General features: G+C 36.5%; 1 protein-coding gene across 2 annotated transcripts in view; it reads right to left on the bottom strand.

Annotated features, from left to right (window-relative positions):
* Positions 1-8764: 8764 nt before the first annotated feature.
* The window catches only part of RASEF (RAS and EF-hand domain containing), a 35702-nt gene continuing 17821 nt past the window's right edge, over positions 8765-26645 (bottom strand). The window contains exons 7-18 of one of the 2 annotated variants that reach the window (XM_087742494.1): positions 26304-26372; positions 25306-25390; positions 23817-23908; positions 20759-20993; positions 19582-19719; positions 19348-19495; positions 18302-18383; positions 16906-17020; positions 15928-16047; positions 14844-14920; positions 12526-12564; positions 8765-12029 (exon numbers count right to left, since the gene is read on the bottom strand). In XM_087742494.1, coding sequence (XP_087598620.1) covers positions 11945-12029; positions 12526-12564; positions 14844-14920; positions 15928-16047; positions 16906-17020; positions 18302-18383; positions 19348-19495; positions 19582-19719; positions 20759-20993; positions 23817-23908; positions 25306-25390; positions 26304-26372 — 1285 coding nt within the window. In that variant the 3' untranslated portion in view covers positions 8765-11944. Of the gene's footprint in view, positions 12565-14843; positions 14921-15927; positions 16048-16905; positions 17021-18301; positions 18384-19347; positions 19496-19581; positions 19720-20758; positions 20994-23816; positions 23909-25305; positions 25391-26303; positions 26373-26645 lie in introns of both variants that reach the window. The other variant, XM_087742493.1, reaches the window with a different exon arrangement.

Genomic DNA, 26645 nt, shown 5'->3' with positions numbered 1-26645 from the left:
GAACAAATTGGTCCAATTTATCTAGGAAACACTTTATGTATGTGACAGTGTTTACACTACTGGGGATTTTCACAATAAACAGTGTCAGACATATCAACAAAAACCAGCATAAATCATAAATGTGAATCATTGTCTTCATTCCATAAACTGCACATGTGCAGAATTGCCCGTCATTTCAGTAGCAGTAAATGAGCACTGTAAAGATTTGTTAAAAATTCAAATTTATTTTTTTACAAAATCTGTATTTTACAGTAGACAAGTTGTTTCATCATCCTTAATACTATAGTTCCAAATTTCCAATATTTTGTGACCATGTTTTTTTGTTTAGCTTATAGGTGTTAACTCTAATGGGACCTTGCCCATACTACGAACAATGCCAAAAATCATACCCTTTGATAAAGTTTCTTGATGCAAAATCTTAAACCTGTTTGTTTTACCAGCATAAATACCAGTTAACTGGACTAAATTATAGCAAACTGAAACATCACAGAAACCACTTCAGTGAAAACCCTATTCTTCATCTTTGTATATAGCAAGCTGGTGGAGAACATCTGAATTCTACAGACATAAACCTCCAGTTAGACTTCACAGTCATTTGTAACAATATAATCAAATTACCACAGCTAGCAACATAATCACATAACTAGTATAGGTTTATTGGTGGGAAAGGAGTTTGGAAAGGGTTGATGCACCATTAATGTTTCCTAGTGTAATCATTCTTGAGAAACTTAACCATTGTTTTTCAAAAGTAAGTTCTGGAGTATGAGATGGTTGCTTTATGAAATTACTGCTGATTTTTCAAATTTAACATCCTTAAACTGGCATTTCCTCCCAATAAAGAAAGCTATTGCCACTCAAGTACAGTTACAAATTGGGCAAATGAATAGTCTGTTCAAAAATTACTATTTATGGTGTCGTTCTCTGTATTAAGGCATTACCTAGGCCTATGTTTGACACTATCAGGACATTAAAAGTCAGTCTCTGACCCAATGAGATTATAAACTAAATAGATGGTGCATTTCTGTAAACCAGACTATTTCCTTTTCCACGTTCTCAGGCTATATCTAAACAGCATGCACCACAGATGCTCCTTGGATGCTCCAGAGAAGCTTCCTCTGGACCTCACTCCCATTTCCTTTCTGCTAAAAACCAAGATGAATGTGCAAAGGGAGGAGGAAAGGAAACAAGCATGTTGTGAATGGGGAACACGATCAGAGCACATACCCAGGCCTAACAGATCAAAGTGAGTCCGGAGGGTTTTTTTTTGATAGTACAAACTTGTCTTCTGTAGCTAGCTTCAGTAAAATTCTCTTTTGAATCAGATTAATACTGAAAATAAACCCCCGCTTGTTCATGCCACCTTTGCAGTCTTTCAGTTTGCCAGCACCTTTTGGTTTCTTATGCACTTGTGCTCTGATTAGCAGAACACATTCCAGTTTTTGGTTAACCCAGGACTACAATGCTCCAGATGAATGCAGCAAAACTATTTCTGTCATTAGCAATCTTTTATCTCTGTAATGAACCTGGCAGAATGGTGTTAAATACTAAACAGCTACCTATCTAATAATCAACCCCTGGGACACACACGTGCACTCTTAGATTCCTGCATTGCATTTTTCCACTCCACCAATAAGCTCTTATCTGAAAAGAATCAGTGATAAAAACAGCTGCCCACATTTTCCTATCTGAAGTCAGACCAATGCCAACCACTTTCAGAGTGATTGTCTACCACCTGGGCTCTTCTGTAGTAAGTTGGCAAAGAAACTATCACATGATTATCTGAGAAAGTTTTCCCTGAGGCGGAGCAGAGACAGGCCCAGGTGTGTCAGAAGACAGAGCCCTTGTACTGGGATCACAGTGAAGCAGAAGGGGTGGAAGTTTGCAAAGGAACAGCTATGTGTGAAAGACAAATAGAAAAGACATGACTAATTGGAAGCAGATGAATGAGAGGGGTGTGGAAAAGCACAGAAGGAGGATAGTGAGTATTGGATGGATAGACAGGTAGAAATACAGGACAAAGTTAAAAATAAAAAGACTAAAATAAGAACTAGAAAACTCCAGGACTTGAGAGAAGACCAGTAGGCATTTCTGGGTGTGCTGTGCAGGTTGACTTTTGGCTTTCAAATATTTGGTTACATTTTTTGGATATATGACTTTCCTTCAAGAAGAAAATATTTTAAGTGTCTTGATGTATAAAGTACTCGGTTGCCTAAATCCTAAATCTCAAATTTAAGATAAATGGAAGAAGAAGATTGGATTTAATAAAATATTATGACTTAACCAAATGTTTACAGAACTTGTCTTTAAAGAAAAAGACCCAGGTTAAACCTGCTTATACCTCTTTCATTCACAGTTATGTAGGCGCTTACGTGCTTCGGTGGTTGGGATTTTAAAGTTTCTCATTTAGTTTCAAATGTATTCTTTGGAAGTATAATTTTACCACTTTTATTCAGCAAAATCCTATCAGTAGCTAATCACCAAAGATATTTCACACTCCACCTCACCTATTTGTTCCATTCTCTGCAAGTGTCATATTCTATTTTGAACTCACTTAAAAGCTTGATTTGTCATCACGCTCTCTGGGAAAGCTACTACACGCCGGCTGCATGACTCCCATCCTCCCCAGTACTTCATTACTTGTAAATACACTTAAAAAAAAAAAAAAAAAGAGACAAGTCTTTTTTTAACAGGCAGAAAAAACTATCTCTCTGTTACACACATGAAATGATCCGTGTATGTTCCTCATTTAAGAAGGACAGATTTTACACCCATCACAGCACTTCACTGCTCCAATTATTCACGTTCCTCTTCAAAAAGCACAGCTATTCTGTGAGAACCGTAGTGCTCAAATGGTCCATGAAGTCTTTAGGAAAGACACTATTTATTCCTTGGGACCACCTTGCAACCTAAATCATTCATGCAAATCTTGGAAGAGGATCATTATGAGACACTTCTGTACTCAAGTGTTAGTGCACATTCTCAAGTAATTACAGAATAGAATGCAAAAAATGTTATACTACCTTTGCCCAGGGAAGTGGTTGAGTCCCTGTACCCCCTGGAGGTATTTGAAAAACATGTAGACATGGCCCTTAAGGACATGGTTTAGTGGTGGACTTGCAGTGCTAGGTTTATGGTTGGACTCAATGATCTCAAGGATCTTTTCCAACCTAAATGATTCTGTGATTCTATGATTCTATGTACAAGGTAGCCCAAAGCACTTTGCAATAAAACACTAAAAATACTCTGTGGGTTTCAAAAGCAAAAGTAGTTGCCAGTATGTGCTTAGCAAGATACAACCTTGGATTCTGAGCAGACTTACACTAAGAGGAAAGATTACAAGAACACTGGTGTCACTGTTACCTTTTATGAAAACCACTATGGGAAAGTTCCTGTGATCTAGGATTTTAATTTTTTAGGGGAAAGACAGTAGTCATTGCTTCACATACATACATGCATGCATAATACATATGTACACATGCATGTGTGTATATAAAAGAAAACTAAAGACTATATATACTCTAATGTGTATGTGTATCTGTATATCAGCATATATATATGTATATATCTCCCTAAGCCGATTTTCCAGAATCGGAATATTGCTGTGCAAAAAGGGGTTACTAGTCACTGCTTGGCCTTACTCTGTTACTCATGTTTGGTCACTTCAAGTGACTTGAAAATAAATGTGGAAAAAGTATATGTATTTTTGTGTATTTGCCGAAATCTCTTAAGAGTAGAATTTATTTCATCTACACAGCTTTGTTCAGATTCCCACCAGTTTAACCACGGATAATGGTTAAGAATGGGAAGAGTTACAGAGTTGGCAAAGGTTGTGTATGGTTCAGTTAGGATGCTTGTCGCCCACAGCTCTGGTAGGCAAGGTTAATGTTACAGCTCTGATAGAGCCAGAAAAATGTCGTCAGTTTTGGGTACAATAAAGACTAGCAGAAGTATTTTAGAAAATACCAACTACTTTACAAACTATTACTATAACTCACAATTTGGGGTTTAGGTTAGATTTATTGAAAACATTTCACTGAATTGATAACTTCTTTTTTTATTAGCATCACTTATACACATAGTGTAAATACAGCACCGTCTACTCTCACAGGCCTGGTTTAATTTGACATCTTTCACACAGTTAATTTGCTCCATTATTTTATCTTAGAATGTGCATCTATTTGGTATACAGAGGTTAAGTAAGTTTGTTTAGTGGAATCAATCCAAATCTCAGGCACGTTGACTTATTCAATTGATAAAGGGAACTTTTCTCATAAATTTACTGCAAAATGCCTGAAGCTTTTCTCTGACAACTGCAATAACAGTTACCTCTGTAAAGATATGTTTGTGACATGAACAGAACGATTCCCTAAGAACTACAAAAGGAAACACTCTACAGGAATGGATACAGACTAAAGCAGAAAGCTACTTTCAGAAAAAAAAAGCCATGAGGCAGTCAGTATTCTGTTCTAAATATAGTGGCTTTGGCCTTTTTTTCTGTTTTCCTATATCTTAAAGGTTTCCATCGGTCTTTTACTCTGGTACAAACACTTTAACATTTTTCCTCATGGAAATTCACAGTTGGAGCTGGGGAGCATTAAAAATAAGCAACTCATAAGGAGGATTTTCTCCATTCTTTTAAGGATTCTATCCTTGATTCTGCCTTTGATTTTTTTTCCTATTTTTAAATAAGATCAAAAAAAGACCTTTTCCAAAAGGAAAACAATAGCAAGTTCTTAGCAAAGTCAGTGATTATTTGCATAAAGTAACAGAAAAGTGTAATAGAAAACTACCAGGTGAGTATTTTTAGTTGCAGAAAGATCAACTTTTGTTGTTGCACATCTCACTTTCATTGGATTACAACACTAGCTTACAAACCAGAATTCCCCACTGACCACAATATCAGTAAGAAGATACAGCCTCTTAATGTAGGACTACAGAAATTGTTTCTGATTATATGCTGATAGTATCAGGTATTAAATATGGCTAAATGTTTCCGTTTCAACAATAATTTTTAATTTGTGCAAATTATAAGGAAGGCAAAACTACATTTTAATTCTTATTACTTTTATGGCCACAGGAAGAATTGGTTACAGAAATAAGGGATGAAAATTCCTAAAGAGAAAAATTAATATGAAAATTAAATTTGATGTCTTACTTACTAGCTTTGTGTTCTAAAAGAAGGGAATTCAGGCTTTGAAAAGAGCATTTTGGTAGTGACATACACCCCACCCTCCCCCCATCCTTCCAGGGCTTATTGCTCTGAGGCAGAAAGGAGCACACATTCATGCTTTAGCTCCAGATCCAATCACTAGTGAAGCTGCATGTGAGCTTAGAGTAGGACTTGCTCTCACACTATGCCTGCTGTCCCAAGCCATGCTTTTTCTGTTGATCTAACTCCAATTAAATTGGATGTTGATATGCAGGAGAACATAATGCCATTATGGACTTCAGAGTAGCTACAAAAAACAACTCAAGCAAATCTAAAATTCCTTGAGAACTGCCAAAGAGAAAGTCACCGTTTCGCTCCAACCTAGAAACAAAAAGATATACAGTGTACTGCTAGCCAATGCCATTCTAAACTCATGTCATCAAGGAGCTCAAGGTGACAAAACTTTGCAAGGGCAGATGTCAGTAGTAGTCAGGAAAGCAGCAGCTGTTCTGAAGCCTAGCAACATACACCACAGCAGTTCTGTCAGTAAATCTAAGGACTAACTTTAAAATCTATGATACCTCTCTTAGGTTGTTCTCAACTATCTTACTTTTTATTAAAATGGAGTATACTTGGTATTTTGAGTATTGTACTTATTAAGAATACATTTGTAAGAAGATACCAGACAACAAAGTGCTTTTACGTTCCTATTGGATCAACATGGATGGCTGGACTCAGAGTTGTGAATGGAGTTAAACCCAACTGGCAGCCCGTCACAGGGGTGTTCCCCAGGGCTCAGTATCTATGATCTGGAAGAGGGGATCGCGTTTGCAGATGACACCAGGTTGGGTGGAAGTGTTGATCTGCTGGAAGGTAGAAAGGCTCTACAGAGGGATCTGGACAGGCTGGATCAATGGGCTGAGGCCACTTGTATGAGGTTCAACAAGGCTCAGTGCCGGGTCCTGCTCTTAGGTCACAACAACCCCATGCAACGCTACAGGCTTGGGGAAGAGCAGCTGGAGAGCTGCCTGGAGGAAAAGGACCTGGGGGTGTCAGTCAACAGCCACTGAATATGAGCCAGCAGTGTGCCCAGGTGGTCAAGAAGGCCAATAGCATCCTGGCTTGTATCAGAAATAGTGTGGCCAGCAGGACCAGGGAAGTGATCGTCCCCCTGTACTTGGCACTGGTGAGGCTGCACCTCAAGTACTGTGTTCAGTTTTGGGCCCTTCACTACACAAAGGACATTGAGGTGCTGGAGCGTGTCCAGAGAAGAGCAACAAAGCTGGTGAAGGGTCCAGAGCACATGTCTTACGAGGAGCAGCTGAGGGAGCTGGGGTTGTTTAGCCTGGAGGAAAGGAGGCTGAGAGGAGACCTTATCACTCTCTAAAACTACCTGAAAGGAGGTTGCAGCAAGGTGGGGGTCGGTCTCTTCTCCCAAGTAACAAGTGATAGGACAGGAAGAAAAGGCCTCAAGTTGAGCCAGGGAAGGTTTAGATTGCATATTAGGAAAAATTTCTTCACTGAAAGGGTTGTCAAGCATTGGAACAGGCTGCCCAGGGAAGTGGCTGAGTCCCCGTCCCTGGAGATATTTAGAAGATGTGTAAATGTGGTGCTTAGGGACATGGTTTGGTGGTGGACTTGGTAGTGTGAGGTTAATGGTTGGACTCAATGATCTTAAGGGTCTTTTCCCACCCAAATGATGCTCTGATTCTATGATAACATTTAAACTTGCCAATTTTACCTGAAGCCGCTTTTAATTTGGGTTTCGGGGCAGTTTTTTCTTTGACATATGGACCTCCAAGTATTTTCTATTTGAGCTCTAGAGCCCTATAGAGAGTATACCTGCAATAGGCTTATTACTTTTAGCTATTTTTTTTTCTTTTCTTTCTTACATTACCAATATCACATTTTAGTGGTTAGAGACAGAGTGGCTAAAGCATCTTTGTAAACAGATAGAGCAACATAATTTCAAGCCTTATTTGGGCCTCACAGTGAGGGACATCTCTCAGCTCAGATGTAAATTGATGACTGTTCATTGAGGCTAAGAAGTTGGAGGCAGCCAGATACCAGTGGCTGCATCACTCTTGTATGCTGCTGGACACAGAAACTGGTAAACCCTAATGACACTAAGCTGACCAACCACAGATGCTATGCCAGACTGCTGCACATGAGCACTGACAAAAAAAAATACACTGAAGAAAAATGGCTATTGAAGCATATTTTATTATACTGCAATTTGTAATACAGAAAATGTGTAGTTCTTTTTAAACATATATATGTACAAAATTACAGTGAATGCAGTGATCTGTAGTTTTGAGGAGGAACAAACTGCATGAACACCACAGTTTTACTTGTAAACAGCATAAATTAAAGTTTCAAAAGTTTTCACAATTTAGAGCCTTATTTATATAATATACAGACTTTTATTAAAAGTTGGCACATGAAATTGGCACTGAATTTCTTTTTCATACTAGTATGAAAATGCACTTCTATCTTAAATACTTCACTTTATATTCAAGTGGGAAATCTTCACAGCTTGGGTTTATTTGTTACTCAGCCATGTAATGACTAACTTCCTATAGACCCAGCTATCTATAGTCATAACTTAAAGAGCAGAAATTGTAGAAAAAGGACTTCTTTTTACAAACTGAGTAACACATTTGAACCTGCATTCCACATATCTGAATCAAATTTTCTTTTACCATAAGAAGACTTTTCTCACAAAACGAGATAGGTGAAAAAAAAAAAAAAAAAAGAATAATGATGAATATTGATGTTACCAGGCCTAAGGATATCAATAAGAAAGGATTAGTCCTGATAGTAATACAGTGGGAGAGAAATACTAAAATAACTGGTGCTGTAAAAGTAGCCTGGACAGGGTCAGAGGGATAGCATTACATGCTATATCAAATCTGGCAGGGGTAGTGGTAAAGGGCATTTGAACAGCACATGAGAAATTGGTCCATTTTTTTAATTACCTAATACGCTCAGAAACATCTTGGAAGTAGGTTTCTTTGTAATATGATAAAGTGCCTTGACTATATGAATAAATATCCCCCTTTGGTTTATGAATTAGGGATCTTTCACTGAAATCTTTTCCCCTAAAAAGTTACCTAGCATTGTTGTGCAGCAGTGGATTGGGGAAAAAAGAAAATCTCTTTAAAAGGATCTATATATGAACAGATTGCCTGCACTAGCACAGAACCTATTAGCTTAATTGGGGATCTGCATGGGTGCACATCTACATGATGCTCCTTGCAGGAGTGGCCTGTAGATATTTTCCTTGGAATATATTTTAACAGGCTACACAGACTTAAAAATGTAATTTATTTTTCCTAAAATAATAGAGGATTTAGTAGTCAATACAAAAATAGTTACACAGAAAAATACTTAAACCATGTTAGGCCATAACTGTACTCCTAAGAACAATTAAAAGAAGCTGCAGCTTGTCTTACTAAGCCACTAATGTATGCTACCAGGCATAAAGTGCTTACAAGGACTTCTGTGATCAAAACATTTTCAGAGTGTCTCGCAGAAATTACTGCCTCAGAAATGTGTACACCACCACAATTAAAAAGGGTCAAAAACAATACAGGATAAAATAATACTTCCGTGTCAACTGAATAAAAAGAATTTATTTACAGATCATAAGGAAAAACACGAAAGGCCTTTCCTATTCAAATAAATACATGTATTAAGGGAACACATCCACTAACTAAAAAAATAACTTTGTGCGATTAAATGAATAGTTCTTATGTACTAAACAAAATCACAAAAACATTCAAAGTACAATAGTGCAACCATGTCAGAGCATAAAGCTGATGTTGCCATTTTACATTTTAGGTAGAAGGCAATGTAACCGTTCAAAGCAAAACAACAGAAAACTTCATATATTAATTACTTCTATGTATAAATACATGCTTTAATTTCTAAATTTAAATAATTTTTTCCAAGTTCTTTTTCTTTAACATGAATTCTACATGGTATTATGTGAATATTTAGACTTGATGGAGCTGATCATAGAATTTCTAAAACCAGTTCCAACTAAGCTATAGCTATATCCCCATTTGTTAGTGCTTTTTTCAGTACTTTAGACACTGATCATAGAACTACTCCAAGGTAAAACTTTGTTAACAGTTTCCAACCCTGAATCTTATTCAAAAAACAATACTGTTTCAAATAAAAGTTGGTTTACATGACACATGAAAATTTACAGAGCTTAAAAAAAAGGGATTCAGTTTATAGAGTTTGGCCAAGTAACACAAGAGAGATTTTGGTCATTAAAATAAACAAAAAAAAAGTACCCAAAATATCAATGGCCCAGTCCTGCAGAGAGAGAAAAATAGGTGTCAAGGCAGGTCCCTAAACTCACATCCTTCAACCAGGCTCTCTACAGGCATGGACATTCACATGGCACTCTCTGTATGATAAGAATCTTCGATATGAAAGCAATTACTGCACATGAATGCATGCTGATAACTCTGGGATGCAGAACCCATATTTGCAAGAGGTACCTCATGATGTTATTATACTGGTGAAGAGAAGGCCAAGGGGGATCTAATAGCCTACAGATACTGAAAGGGGAGTTATCAAGATCACAGCCAAACTCTTCTTGGTAGCAGGTGATGATATAGCGAGGGGAAATGGCTACAAATTTGTAGCCAATTGGGAAACTGAAGTTGGACATGGAAAGAAATTTTTATCTAGAAGGGGAGTGAAAGCACAGGAACAGGTTGCCCAGAACAGTCGTGGCATATCTGTCTTTGGTGCTTTTCACAGCCTGGATAGCCAAACCCACAACTAACCTGATCTAGGGCTGGCAACAGTCCATCTCTGCTTGGGTGCTCTGGAGGTTGGACAAATCCACTTCCAGAAATCCTTCTTGCAAACAACTTTATGTGATTCTCTGTATCCAACCAAAATGGTTTGCTCCTGCAGGTGTGTCAACAAGGTTTAGGTAAACACATTTCACCTCATTTACTGCAGGCCAAGACCACAGAGCTGGTCAAACACTGTGGTTCAGGAGACACACATAGAACACTGAGCCTCAGTCTAAGCTCTGTGAGTTAACAGAAGTTAATAGCACTGAAGGAGCAACATTTTGGAATGTAACAGCTTATAATCATGACCTTCTCATCCTGAGAAAATGCAAACACCTATGTACTGTAAGCTTACACTTCAGAAACCAAGCACTGGATCATCTCCCTCTCTCCTCCCTACTGCTGCAGGAAGAACTATCTGCAAGTACGACCCACATTGATTCTACTTCCATTTCACTCCTTTGAAGAGAGAGAAGCTTTTACACACAAAGAAGAGGCCCTCATCGATGCACTCAGTTAGTGTGGTTTTCTCCTCAGAGAAGCTAATTACAGCTGTAAATTTCTTGTTTAAATAATACAAGGTTAATAATACAGGTTAAACAATACACATGTGACCAGGCATATTCCTGGTACACCTGCATCTCCTTCACTCTCTGCCACCTGCTCTAAGTAAGTCTCAGGACTACAGTGAGGCCTCTTGTACTGCTGGGTGGGAAGATGCTATAACCCTAAAGTCTCCTGCATGGAATAAGGAAGTGTGTGAAGATTCCCTCAGTACTTCAAAAAGGACACCAAACATGCTTTCTCTTCTGGGGCTGAAGTACAATACAGTGAAATAAAATGTCTTACTCCTTCTGGCATTAGATTTCTCTGTCTTGTTAAGAACAAGCTTTCAGAAAGTTACCTGAGGATTAGCCGCTCTGACCTATAAGTTTGAAAGGATGCTTAAAAACACTGGTCTTCCTACTTTAAAAGTGTATTTTTTTTTTTAAATGATGAACCATCCTGTTTCTGAGAACTCCATATTTTATAAAACTGATAACACAGCACAGGCTATACAGTGTTCAAATATAGTGCTGATAAAATGCAGTAACACCTGCTAGTCATATGGGTTTCCAATCAGTCCATAAAACTTTATCCAAGGTTAATTTACGGAGCTAGGTTTCAGCCTGGAGATGTTTTATTAATATATACAGAAAAGACTAAAATAGGTTGCTGACTCTGAAGGGGCCCTATCCCATTCCCATCAAAACCAGTGAAAGCTGACAAGAATTGGATCAAGATTGTTAACTGTAGAAATACCTACAATTGTTACTACACTATAGGACTGTTGGGAACTATTATAAGCAATAACAACTCAGTTTTTAGAGATGCTGACACCTAAAGCTACAACCCACTGGTGAGTTTCTCAGTATTTTCCTAAAATCAGGCAAAGGAATTCTCATCAAGGTAAGTGGTTGCTGTTCATTTCAGGAACTTCTTTTAATGAACAGGTTATACAGATGCTTATGCATGTGCAGTAATTCTTTTACCTGCAGGTTTAAAACTTCAAAAATGCATAAAGAATATCCATTAAAATAGACTCCTCTGTACTACTACAACCCCTCAATTAGTGTCTGAATAGAAGACATTTGAAAAATAAGGGAAAAATTACAACCCATATCTCTGTAATACTAATAATGATCTAGTCTAAACAAACAGGCAGGTATTGGATCATTAATTCATCTTAGTAATCCTACATATCACAGGTATTATGGTCTCTCTGGAATTTTTAATGGTAATGGTCCATGCAAATGTTCCTTTCACTTCTGAGCTGTGTAGGATCAGATGTAAAGTCTACTTCTCAGTTCTGAATCAAAGCCCAACTCCCAAATCCTAACTCACCAACTTTTGCAAAATTACACATGAACCCCATGCACCTGCCACTGTCTTCTCCCAACAGAGACTATTCTGCTTCATGCCCTGAACTTGGGGTTTACCTGGATCTAGGCAACCTTTTAATGGTTTGTGGTTTTCTTGGAAATTGTTTCATCAACATATATCTTAAGGCCTTCAAAAAACTAGATAAGCAGACATGCGCAAGAAGAGATTGAATTAATTGAAGCCGTAATTTTTTTTCTTTTCCTATGAGTGATAAATTATATTATCATGTTCTGTATGTAAGAAATATTGAGCCCATAAAGAAACAAGCAGGTAAAGAAGATAAAATATATTACTATACTGTATGCAGTGATTACTGTAGCATTGATTCTGAGCTCACTTCATTGACTTATATTACTTAAGAAAACTGAAAACAGAGCCCCTGGGGCAAAGCAAGTGCACAAACATGAACGAATAGAAAGTAGAGTCTGGATTTTTAACATGATCTGCAATTTCTAAATACACAAATGTATAAATCCACAATAAAAAGAATACATTATTGAAATCCTTCATTTTTTTTTTTTTTAAATATACAAGTTATTTAGGTCAGGAAAAGTATCGGTGCCTTAAACATTGCAACAGTTTTTCGTGAGTGCTGATTTTTTGACAGGTGTCCCAGCCAGGCTGGTTACTGACCTCGTATCATCTTGATTATCACTTCGCTTTCGCACTTCGCTGTAAAAAACCCAACCAAACAAACAAAAAAATGCACTCAATTAATACATTTCTATTCATGTTCACTGTTCCGTTTCTTCCAGTATATCTTACAGAGCTCACCATCATCTATTGTGTGGTTAAAACTATGTTTTTTTTGTGCACACAATCAACATGTCTCGTAAGTTTCCACTTTGGGCATCATATCAATATTTCTACACAAATCATAGTTAGTGATAGAAATATAATAATTTCTGATATGTAATAACTCCACAATGTTCTGTTTTCCCTTTCCTTTTGATAATTTTTCTTTAATTTGTTTGCTTCAGTATATTACCATAGAAACAGAATATATTCATAGCTGAAAGTATAAAACTAAATAACTGCAATTTCAAGTATAATCTACCCTCAGAGAAAAAACACACATTGTTGGATGTTTTATTATAAATGCAGCCTTAAAAAGGTTGTGTACATATGAGCCATTATTGATCTGTATTCTTACTATGGGGCCCCTAGAATGTGAAAAGCCAGCTGTAAAGTTTCTTTATATATATATATATATATATATATATACACACACACAAAAAAATTTAAGTCCTCCTCATATTAGTAAAATAAATTTATGAAGTTCCTCTCAGAACACTGTATTATTCAACATAATGGTAATGAAATGTTCATTTAGAAATTTTTATTTCAGAATGAAATGCTTCTTTCAAAGAATACAAATTACTAAGCCTTAAGTAAAGAAATTGCAGCCAAGCATTCCAGATCAAAGTTCCAGGTAATGTCTAGACCATTTGAGGATCAATGAACTTTGTGAAGAAACTACTACTTTTTTTTTTTTTTTTTTTTTTTTTGAGATTCTGAAAAGAGAGGCTCCAACTGCCAAAACATTTTTTTATCCTTGAAACAGTCAAACAAACTTATCATGTTTAAAGATTAGAGATAATTTTCCAACAGTGATTAATGTTATATAACTGTGCTATGTATGTTCTCTAGTTTCATAATCCACTGCTGCGTTCATGGCCAGGTCCTTGGAAATGAGTCATTTAAATCAGCAATTAACTTCACATTGACACTGACAGACAAATAAATGCCTACATTCTTGCTGCATCTCTGACGGACTCATTTTCCTGGAAATAAAGGTGCTCTTGAAAGTCCCATGTGAAGACACAATGACCCTCTCTAGAAAGCCAGTATTTTGTAATCAAGCCATGTTAATCAGTAGTATTTCAACAATGAATAATCAAATACTGACCAAATGTCAAAAAGTTTGATTACTGCATTAGGCTGCTGCGAAAAATCACATGAGTATGGTTTGTAATTCTGGCCTTGAGCTCCATGTATTGAACTGAAAAATCAGAGGCTGAGGATTCATTACATACTGTCAGCCCTTGAAAATTATATTGTAACTAATAATGGTTTGGAAAGGTAGTAGAAGTATAATGTTTGGCTTACACATTATCACAGAAATACCAGGTTGCTAAATGGATATAATCAGAATTTCTACCTTCTAAATAATTTAGAGAAAGGGACATCAAAGAAAACATGTGGGATTAGAATGGTCAGTAATAAAACCGAATACCTATTAACATATGTGAAAGAATTAAGAATTAATTATACATAGAATTATACACATTTGAAATTAATGTAAGAAAGAATTAAGAAAGTAAATCCATGTACCATTAATAAATGTAATTAATTCACCAAACAGGTTTTAAAATTGTTAGGTCTATAACTGAGCTCTAATTTAAAAATTAACTATTGTGACAGCTTTGTAACATTTGCAAGCAAAAATGTTACTTGATTAAACTGAGAATAAATCCTGTCTTGCATTTATCTATAAAGATTTAACATGGTATTCTTTTTTAAATTTTGTTTGTTGAATTTCATGTTGGTAAATTTTAAATGTATGTGTGTCTTTGAAAGGGACTTTTCACAAGGGAGCATAGTGATAGGACAAGGGGTAACGGCTTTAAACTGAAAGAGGGTAGATTCAAATTAGATGTAAGGAAGAAGTTCTTTAGTATGAGGGTGGTGAGGCACTGAAACAGGTTGCCCAGAGAAGTTGTGGATGGCCCATCCCTGCAAGTGTTCAAGGCCAGGCTGGATGGGGCTTTGAGCAATCTGGTCTAGTGAAAGGTGTCCCTGCCCAGGGACAGGGGGGTTGAAACCAGATGATCTTTAAGGTCCCTTCCAAACCAAACCATTCTATGATTCTGTGATTCTATATTCACCAATAACGTCCTTTTTATAAAATACACTCAGATGTGTTTGAGAATAGAAACATGGCTACTTACCGAGCAAGATGAAGAACTGCTTCTACAATATTAGATCCATCTTTAGCACTTGTTTCACAGAATAGCGCATTATAAGTCTGTGAGTAAAAATAAAATGTTAAGCCAACTAATCTGAAATGGTTCCCATGTGAATACGTATATTCAATTACAAATGGTTTCTTCAATAACACAAAGAAAGATGACACACATTTAAATGAACAGGATTTCTTCTGGTACTCTTCATTCTCCAATATATTCATTTTAGTACTGTGAAAAAACCCAGTAATTGCTTTTTAATTGTTTTTTTTTTTTATATTCACTATATTCTGAATTAACAAACTGAATAAAAAACACATTATAGGCTTAATGTCCAAACTCAATCTTCTTGTCCAGCAGACTGCAAAATAGGAAGAGAGTTGATAGGACAGGTTACTGAATCGAGCTTGTTGGCTAATCATAAGCTACAGCATCTGGTATTCTAGATTAACCACAAATATCTAAGTAACAGACATGATATCTGCCCCGGTATAATCAATCAATTGCGCGAGCACTCAGCAGCTCAAAACTCTACAGATTCTACATTTTTTTCTCCAAAATATGGAATGTGTGTACCCGTTATCCCCCATACAAATGCATTCAAAAAACTTGTCCACACTCTATTTATAGCAGAGAGTTCCTTTTTTCCTTCTGCAGATGTGGCAGGAATACAAGATATCCTCTTGAAGATGAAAATATTCCACTCAAAAGCTGGAGAGACATAAGCCAGGCAAAAAGCCTCATATGCCCACTAGTGTGCTTCATATTTGCACTGGCAACTTCTCTTTGGCAGCAGAAAAACTCAAGTCTCCTAGTCCATCCACTTTTTCACCATAAAGTCTGAAAAGGCTGTCCCAGCCAATAATGAAGTTCAGCTCAGTGGACACTGAGATGTGACTTAGCCCAGCAAACACCATCAAAATAAGACAGTTTTCATTAAAAGTATCCATGAATCCCAGACTTGAACAAATGACCAGAAAATTACTTTTGTTTACTAGTTTCTCACATGGTTTTCAGTTTAAAGTTCTTAAAACCATCTTAGACTTAAAGAGGTAGACTTGGACCTTACCATAGCCAGCTTTTCTCCATAGTTCATATGCACACATTTTTGCCCTTGTTCTGTAACAGCTTGACGGAGATCTGCTTTGTTTCCCACCATCATAATTGGAATATTCTCATGAGTTGCATCCTGTAAAGAGGATTTTATTTCCTTATTGCTATAACACTCAGAATACAAAAAAGTAACTACCACCATCATGTCATACTGATTTCCTTCCCACAAAAAAGTCTTGCACGCTATCTCAAAAAATGACAAATTATGAAAGTCATGCTGAGAACTTTTCATGAGCTAGTCAATATTTAAGCAGCCAGCTTAAATATCAGCCTGCAAAGATGTGCTTTCATTCCCATAATCCCTGTTTCCCAACAAGGAATTTCACGTGTTCAATGAACCTAATGGAAATGGTTACCGTATCCAAATGCTATACAACAAAACTACTATGGGAAAAGCAACCAACTCCTATATCATGATTAAAAGAAATGGCTTTCAGAAGATGAATTAAAAGATTTTGCTTATCACTTTCCCTCCTATTAAATGCCTCTGGTACAAGAGAAAAACCCTTTTCATTAAACAAAAATTTGTATTCAAATAAACAAACAAGCCATAACAGTAGAAAGAAACACTGAAAATTTCACTTGAACTATAGCTAATTTACAGAATCTAACATATTGGTTTAAAATGTGAAGACTCCAAGGAATACTCAAGCCATCCACAACAGGGTATGTCAAATGGGCTCTCATGTTCATTTCAAAAGAAAGTGAATGGGAAGAGTGCGGTTACATGATACCTTTTTAAACAAAAAGATGTACCAGTTTTAACACTAACTGAATGTATCAGGATACATTTACGACTTCCACGTAGCTTTTACTTCTATGAGAGACTGCAGTCTGGCTAATGCCAGTATACAGATATTCCAATTTTACAAATAATAAGGTTAACAATGCAGTGAAACATAGTTTCTCAGTTGTATATACTTAAGGGTCTTACCTCGATCATATCTACCCATTCTCGCACATTAAGAAAGCTTTTTTCACACGTTACGTCATATAGCAGTAAGACACCATCTGCTCTTCTGAAGTACGATTTAGCAATACTCCGGAATCTTTCAGGAAAAAAAGATTCGCATAAGGCCACATTATCAAAAAAGAATTCAATTTAACATCATTAAGAACACATCATTACTTTATTGCACTACTGAGTAAGATTCTCTCGACATTACAGGGTGAGTATTCTCATAGCTTCTTTCAGAAGTAGTTCTTGAAAACTGCTGATGCAGGTCTACAAATGCTCAGTAAGGATCCACAGGATTCTGTCCTAAACAGCAATCAACATTTTTTGTATCAAAACAATCTACAGTGTATCTATTACAAATAATCTGCTTTGTACTTGACTTTTGATTAGGTGGCAAGGCTTTTTCACTTACATATAACGTCATAAATTGAGTGGGTTACTCTGCTACATTTGAAAAAATATGAAACCAATAAACTCATTCCAGGAATGAATTCATCAGTTTGCCATTAACATAACTCAATCTACTTAACAACCAAGTACAGCAACTAGGTATTTAAATTATATATTAAAATATTCTCCACAAATTTATTATGTGGGAGGACAATGATCAGGCCTCTGACTACCTACTCCACATAATCACTCATTCAGGCAAAAGTAAACACATACAGCCCAATACAAATCCTGGTCAATGAACAGATTAAACTGACTTCCAAGGTGTTAGATTAACCTCTTAATAAGCCCCATAAGCTGCCAGTAAAGAAGTAATTGCTCTCAAGTAAGGATGTCATAGGATTTTGAGGAAACTCTACACAATAATTTGAAGAACCTTCATATATATTGAGCAATCTGTACAACTTTGCTGTATGTTTCTTTAAAGTCTTTGGGAAGAAGTTTTCATACACGAATACAATGCAAATCAGGATCAAGACTTTCAAGGAAAGAAGAGGAGAGGAGGATGAAGGGAAGGGAATCTCTAAGATAAAGCCTGCTCAGAAATACAGGTCTGTAAGGACAAAGGAAGCTAAAGACTAAAAATGGAAGAAACAATGTACATCTACTCCATCTTTTTGTATTGCAAGAGAGGGACACAAAGATTTAATTAGTTAATGCTGTAGTGAACCTCAGCTATTTATCTCTGCAGAGAGAAAAGATTACCTCAAGCATCGCCAAAGCTAAAAATTAAACATTCTACCTGTCTTGGGGTCTCAGCAGAGCAAAGTCACATCTGCTTATAGACATTTACATAAGGCCATACTGACTTACTATAGGGCCCTATAATATTTAGCAAAATTTTTTTCACCTAGATGAAAAAAGGCAATTGTCTTTTAGAAACAAAACAACTTAAATTACGTAAGTGCAAAGAATCACTAACCTCTCCTGCCCAGCTGTGTCCCACAGTTGTAGCACTACAGGTTCTCCATCAACAATTAGTCTTTTCATTTGAAAATCCACACCTGAAAAGAATAATGTGTCTAGTCTAATAAAACATCAGTAACCTTAAAAAACCCACAGAAAATGAAAAGTTATGTGCCATATACAACAGTTATTTCAAAATTCATCTCTTTTAATAGATTATGAGGTTTCAGTCGTTCACATAGCCTTGAACTGCAATAATCCCCTGAAGATATTTAAATTGTGTTCAGAAAAACATTTAAAGAAATATTTTACCCACACATTTTCCCAGAAGTACTGATCCAAATTTGGCATTATGACCAGCAAACAAGAAGACCTCTCTCTGCTTTATTTTGCTAAACACTTTTATGATGGAAGAGAAGACAGACTTTTTTACAAAACAGACTTTCTTTCAAATGACAAGGATGAAAAAGATAAATCAGAACAAAAATCCTGACTCAGAGGCAATAAAACAAATATATGATTTGATTGAAAGAAAAAAATTCAGTCTTTGGAATCAGTAAGACAAGTTTGTTAGCTGACAGCTATAATAATATACACAAGTCAGTCAGAAATCACTCCAGATGCATTTAAACCAAAGCTTCAGTAACACTTTGAAGAAATGGAGACAAAAAATAGTATGAAACACATCAAAAGATAGTATGAAATACTAAGGAAAGAGGAAAGAGCTGAGAAGACAAGAAAGCAATGAAAAGTGTAAAAAGGACTGTACGCATATTCTAAGTTCATTACACTGAAACACCCTTTTCTGGTGCTTTGTGTTGTTCATGAACAGGCTTTGTGCTTTGCAAAGAGGAACTAAATTACAGCAGTACTCTATTACCCACTCCAAACAGCAGTTAGGCACTTCTAAGCTTTAGTACTCAATTAGATCTCACAGCCTAAGAAACTACATGTGTATGTATATTCAGGAAACCCTGGCAAGCAATCACAGAAGGTAATCTTTTCACCCACTTCTGCAGAACAGCAATGAAATTCACTTTAGTATTTTAAGAACAACTATACCGAGGGTTGCACTGGTATTGCCTCGAAATTCATTCTTGCAAAGTCTCATAAGGAAACTCGATTTTCCCACCGCTGCGTCTCCAGCAAGAACAATCTTGTAAGCCTTCTCTGAACTGGCATATTTCGGAGTACACTCAGTTGCATCTGACTGAAAATAAAAAGAACTCCTCTATTTCAATTCATATAAAAATATTCTCTATACCAAACACTTTTTTTTGGTAAAGAACTGGTTACCTGAGGGGTGAGAGCGGATATGTATTTCCTTGTTGAAGCAGTTGAGCTGCTTCGACTTACTGGTCGTGAGGGCTTCCAGTCTAATACTGTACTGCTGTTATCAGGACTGTATGCTTCTTCATCCCTGATCTCTGGAACCTAAAAGTACAAGCTAGTGTGTTAGCTCTGGTGAGAAAAGTTTGCTTTTTTGGAAAAGCACAGCTAAGATTCATTAAAACATTTGTTTTAACAGTTTGGATTAAACAGAGATAAATGACCAAACAGAGCTGTGCAATTCTAGTTGAAATACTGTGATTATTCTGTTCTTATTCACATTTACTGTTTACTATAGCCTATATTTGGTCCTTAAACGTGTTTGCTGTTTGGCATACTTGCTTTCATTACAGTTTCCACATAGAGCAAATTAATTTCCAGATGGAAAATTTCAGCTTAAAAGATTAATTACAATAAACAAATACTTTATTTAAAAGCTTATTTTACAAAAGTTAAGAATTTCCCTACAAGACATTACTCTCCATGCTATTACTACTCAACCTAAATTAAATACTGCACAACTGTAATCAGTGCTATTCACAGCATTTTCAACTGCAAACAGAGACTAAATGTCTCTATTAAATGCACAGTAAAGGGCCTGCTCTAAAAAACCCCGTGTTCTGCTGTGCTGGATATTAGTCTTGCTATGTAGTCATCAGTAAAGCTCTCCATTTTACTAACAATAAAAATGACACAATAACACCTTCCTACATTTCTAAATTGTCTGAGACTTACTGTGTAAGTCAATGTATACACTAAGAGTATTCTTTTTCTCATTCAGTGCCACACCATACAAAGAGAAAGTGAATAGAAACCTATTTTACTTCTATAGTATCTGCTTTTTAGTCATTAGAAAATGGGCTCCCGTCTGCATGTTAACAACCTTCAAAAACCACGTGTACTTCAAAAATTAAGTTATTACCTCAAAAACCTATCAAAAAATGTCAAACATTTTATTTTGAAGAGGAGTAACTATTTATGCATTCTCCAAAATATTGTCACTAATATTATTTAAATGTATGTAACCCAAATACTTCATTTTAACTGGCCTATGGGCAAAGATCCATTTAATTTTAAAAACCAGAAACTAATTTGGTCTCCAACCAAAGGTCTTTCTCAGAGAAGGAGTAAGTCTGGCACTTACATCTGTATCAGAAGCATCACCACCAAAGCTTTCTTGCATACACTGTGACCTTTGAAAAATCCTTTGATGCCTGTATTCCACTTCTGAATCATACTCATTTGAATCTCTCAGGGTAGACAAACCACTGTCAAAACAACTCTCAGGCAAGCTGTCAACTTCACAGTTTATCCTTTGCATAGGATCACAAAGGGCTAAAGAATCATAATCTTCATCCACACAAGAAGAATGAGATGATCTAATAAAAAAAATATTGGAGGGGGGGAAAAAATTATTCCACAATTGTTTTTCCCAAAAAAATCTAAGCCATTCTGGAATAGTCAATACTTAGAAATGCTAACTATACAGTTAAAGGCATATGCCAATTTCTAAATAATTTCTTTTTTCAATTATATCTCTTAGGACACTCAGATTAAATTATATAATTCATGTTATTGATGATGACTTCCTGAGTCTCAGTAAGAATGTCTATTTATTCACACACAGAAAAAATAATTGTTTAAAAAAGTTATGTACAATGAAGACATCAAAGGCAGAAAATGATAGCTGATGGTTTAGCTAATTTTGGCCTATCCTAAGACACATAAAATGATCTTGAAGTACTATATCTCATTTAAATGAACGCATTTGCTCACAAAGGCAAACAGGCCAATAAGTAACAGCTATAAATAAGGAAAAGGGGGTAACTGAGTTCAGGAGATCAGTAATGGTGGAAGAAGTCACTGAAAAATGTTTTCTTACAGTTTGGTAGGCTACACAAAACTTAAGGTTTTATACAAAAGTCCTTTATTTGCCCTCACCCTTCCTTCAAAGGCCTTTCTTTATTTTCATTCTGGGTGCTGTAATATATAAAAATACTTAAACAGATGCAGCAATGACAGTATGGCTTACAGAAAAAACAATTTAGTTTCTTATTTATGTAACTGAAACTACAGAAAAGAAAGATTAATAGAGTGAATCTTAAAGAATCAATCTTTTAAGAAAGTTTACTACGGCTACAATCATTATCCTGCTCCTGCAGCAAGAGAGGGACAGGCATAAATTAAAGTGAGGTAGAAAAGGTCTCCAAGTCACAGCAGAGAAGAAAGAACCACTTTGGCTCTGTCCTACTGGGAATGGACGTGAAGCACTAAGCTGCTAGAACAGCCAAGGTCAGCATCAATCCTTGTAAAGATAGTTTGCTGCCAGAGGGGCTGGGAGCTCCCAGTGCAATGGCCCACCACAGAAGAGTACACTGGGGAGAACCACCAAATTATGAAGCTGTTACTGAGTCAAACAGAATTCCTCCCTGCATGTGGCCAAACAGGGGTGACAGAGGCATCATTGTCCCATGCAACACCATCAGTATACATCTTTTCAGGCTAATGAATAATCACATGAATGAGCTGTGAAATATCACAGCATCCATGCTATTTGTATTCATGCACCTACTAGCCTATCCAAATCACTGAAATACAGAGGAAGGGTGCATGCTATAACAAAGTTAAGGTTGTCAGGCATTCCCTGAAACAAAGGTCTTTAGTAGGCAATTTTCAAGCTCACTGAAGCATGAATTCAATGCTGGGAATTTCATATGTGCTTAAAGCAAGTTAGACCAAGATGTATGATACAGCTAAAAAAAAAAAAAAAAGAAAAAGTATACCTACTGATATAAATTGTTCAAAACATGTTAGAATGCAAATCAGTATCTCTTAATGCTGATCTGATGTCAGGAGACAAAGTACTGAAAATGAACAGGTTTTGGGACATTCATACCTCTTTCTGTCTTTTGATACTAGTAAGTCACACTTGTTAAGTGTAAGTTTTATTCCTACCACATAAACTTTCATCTAAAGTAGCTTGCATTTCTCACTTTTGTGGGAATGCAAGAATAGCACCATGTGGCAGGTACTAATAAATATTCACAGGAAAGGACATCACTAAGCCTCCAGAGAGGTTTTAGTTATCCCTTCAGAAAATTACTCAATGTAATATGCAACTTAGTAGTGGATGCCTCTGAAAATTTGCAACAGAGGGGTCCAAGAGAGGGGGATTGGTTTCATCTGCATTCAGCAGAACGAATCAATTTGTGACAAGCAAAACTTTACAGCCAGCAAACACAACTCACATGGAGACAGCAGAATAAGAGTAACACTATTGAATGAATGGGGATATTATTAGTGTGAAGCAGAAGCCAACTTAATCCCTACAAAACATATTCATCTCTCTGGCAAAATGTAAAACACAGACTACTAAGAACTCCAGTGGAAATCTCTCTAGAGTTTGAAGTACGACTGAAAGAAAAATAAGACAAAACAATCTATCAATTGAGTAAGGACACACATTTTTGCTGGCAGTTCCAGCTGTTTAAAAAAAAAAAAGTGTGAAAACATAGCATGAGCTACAGCACTTGAGTTTGGATCCAATGCCCAGTGACTTCAGTGAGAGTCCCTGCAATGATCTGAGGAAGCTCTGATCAATGACCTGCAGCCAGTAAGTACAAAACCAAAGTAGCTCTAACCATCTGATATTTGCGTTTAGATAACTTACTCTTCTCTATGGCTCTTACCCCATTAATATCCAAGTGCATTCACTACTCTTGCATGTCAGTGGGAGATGAGGATGTTTATTCTTCTGAAGAATTAGGCCTACATACCTTTATAATAATTATTACATTGGAAAACCAGATACAGGCTGAAGATATGACCAAAAATGTTTCATTTCCTAAGTATGGAGTAAGCTAGCTAACCAGAGGTCCTCAGTAGATTTTTACAGTTTCTTGGAGACAAGGAGGGGAGACGATTGACAATCAAACTAGAATCAAAACAGTCCAAGACCAAACAAGAGGCTGTCTGAACTCTCCATAAGTTCATGGTTTGCACTGAAAAAAGTTTTCCTGAGCTTTCTGAAGTCATTGAAAAGATTCATATTGACTTCAGTGTACTTTGGATCATATGCTATGGTCACACATCCCTTCTGAATCAGACAGAACTATTCTCTCTGTATTTGACAATACTTGCTCTTCTAAGACAAGTGTGATGCCCTAGTCTTTATAAACTTAATAAAAGCAAACACGGCTTACCTGTCATACCGTGGGTTTAGGGGTGACTGTCCACCATTAAATTTAGGACTGCTTCTAGAAAGGGTACTTCCTGGTGAGGTGTTTGCTAACCGCTGCGACAGATACATAACAAATGAATAATAAGTTTGATGAACACAGTGTAAGCATCTAGATTTGTCATGAAAAAAGTGTGGATCATCAAAATTACTACTGTGTACTTTCATATATATTCAACTACTTATTTTTAATTAAACCTCATGCTTTACACAGGACTGAATGTCAAAAGGCCCATTACATATAGCATTTAGGCTCCACTGTGGCCTTAATACTGAACCTGCTAGCCACACTCAACCTCAAAAGACAACGGAAATTCCAAGAGGATGATTTCGTTAACTACACCTGACGACTTTGAAATGCTAAGCTTTTAAAAGTAATATTTAGAAAAATGGCATGTTGACTACTAAAGTGAAAAGGGAAATGTCACTGGCTGAGCTAGTTTCAGTAGAGATACCTCCTGGTTCTTGAGTGAGATAGCGGAGAGAAGAGATCTTAACCGATAGCACATGACAGAGTATTTCATGCATGCTGCTGTCCCTCTACACATTCATTCACCGGGAACAGTTTCGTCTGTCTTCTCTGTAATCTGCCTCCCTTATCTTTCAGGGCATGGCAGAAGGAAATGGTATCTCTTGTTGCATCCGCAGTGAATCGCTGGTAGCCTGTATCAGCAAAAGCCACTCACGTTCATTGGTATGGTATGCTGGAAACAGGCAATGACCTCTATTTTCCTTCTTCCTGGCCAGTATTGTCTCTGTGGGCCCATTTTTCTGACCCCCTCCTAAAACAGTTAGTTGCTTTCCTGATGATGTAAAGGCTTGCCCAGTCATTAGTTCTGGAGTTTAACAGGTTTCCCAATATTGCAAACTGGCAGAGTAGATTTCTTTGTAACTTTCAGGCCTTCCTTTCTCTAGTTTGGAGGATGCCAGATTACATCTGTTACAACAGATCCCTCTACAGTTGTGAGAGCCCAATAGGGTCTGACTGAGGTCCCTGTTGTCAGCAGTCCCTCCTATTCATTTTCCCATTGACTTGCCTGGACAAAAGTTCAAATTTAGTAGCAAAGACCTTGCTACTAAAAGAAAGCAGTTTTCTGAAAAAGTGTGTTTTCAGTGTTAGGGCACTCCCAGATACACAACACAAACATACTGCCTTTAATGCAAGAGAAACTGCTGAATTATTCACCTCATCAGATGCACTTGGCCATAGCATATTAAAAAGATCACTACCTTCCAAAGCACCTCAGGAAACAGTTGTGCTCTGACAAAACTCCATGATTTCACAAAACATAAGTAAAATCTAACAAAATTCAACTACAGAAGTGTATTCCCAGAGTGAGTCCACTGAATAAAACTCAATTTTCTGACTACCCACTGAAGTACAAACAAATTTGCATTTGGTGTGTTAATTCTTAAACCTTCTAGTACAACAAAACAAAATTACAAATACATACCAATGATCTGTTGTACTTGCTGAAACTGTTTTCAAGTGCACTTCTTAAACCATCATTGCTGTCATGTAGCTTTCTATTAGCTGATCTAATAAGGAAACACAGTTTAACTTGCAGCAGTTAAGAAAACATTAAAAATCATGTAACTTATCACACAGAAAAACTGAAAAAATACATATCAAAAAACTTTTTTGTTTTTCTTTAGATAAACATTAAAAAGTAACATGGAACTAGAAATGTGTTGTCATGTACTCAAACCAATGATCGCACTTGAAAAAAGCACTGTGAAGTTTAGCCTCCAGCAGCCGCCTAGGAAACCCTGTTTCACTTCTGTAGCATGGTCTGTGGTCAGCTGAAGGGAAAAAAGACACCATAGGAATGGCCACAAAAAAACCCAGCTATGGGGTGGTAAACTGGTACAGCCATTTCTGAAATACAAAGTGACTACCCTTTAAGTTTTGCTGAGATGACTCTAAGGACAGATGCAATTAATCTGCTTCAAAGAGAAAATATGTTTAGGGTAAAGAAATTAACTAAACATATAAAAAAACCTATTCATTGTGACCCTCCTTTAAAGGAAAATCTGTGCGTCCCTTGTATAATACTGCACACACTTAGTACTTTCTATATAATGATAAGACAGGGAGTTACTGGAGAAGTTAAGTCAATCAAAAAAGGAGCCAAGTAATAATTTTTGTAACAGTATGGCTAGACTCAAATCTCATTCAGCTTATCATAAAGAAATGAAAGTCAATGAGGCTAAGAAAAAAAAAGAAAAAACAATGAAGAGTTAGTGGCTCAGTAACACAGTAGAGTTAGCAGCACAGTACCTTCTGTAAGAGTTGAGTACAGTACCTTCTATAAGAATTGAGGCCATTGCAGTATTTTTGCTTGGTATTTTTTCCTAAATCTCATCCCAGTCTTTTGCATACAAAAACATTTACCCCCAAATATGCTGGGACAAAGTTTGTTAATAGAAACCTGAATTACTAAGAACTTACTGAAGTATTTCAATTTGTCTTTCCAGATTATCTCTGTCTTCAGTATACTCTCGGATCATTTCTAGGTCTCTGCAAAAAAAACCCCAAGAAGTTATACTTTACAGGATATCCTTTTTTATTTTTATAATATTGCTTTTGGCAGAGGACAAAACTAAACAGTCAACATTTATAAGAGGTGATAAATATATAGTGGGGAAAAGATACCATTTCAAAATACTTCTGAATACAGTTTTTCTGTGTCTACATTTCTGCTGAAATATGTTAAAAGCAGTTTTATACAAAGTAAAATCACTTAGTAATTTCATTGATCTCTGCCATTATATCTAAACAAAGACTGTGAAT

This window comes from Nipponia nippon, unplaced genomic scaffold (assembly GCF_047370975.1).
Source record: "Nipponia nippon isolate SJK-2023a ecotype South Korea unplaced genomic scaffold, ASM4737097v1 scaffold_8, whole genome shotgun sequence".
Classification (NCBI taxonomy): Eukaryota; Metazoa; Chordata; class Aves; order Pelecaniformes; family Threskiornithidae; genus Nipponia; species Nipponia nippon.
The sequence above is the reverse complement of the archived record's forward strand: the minus strand, read 5'-3'. Positions and strand labels throughout refer to the sequence as shown.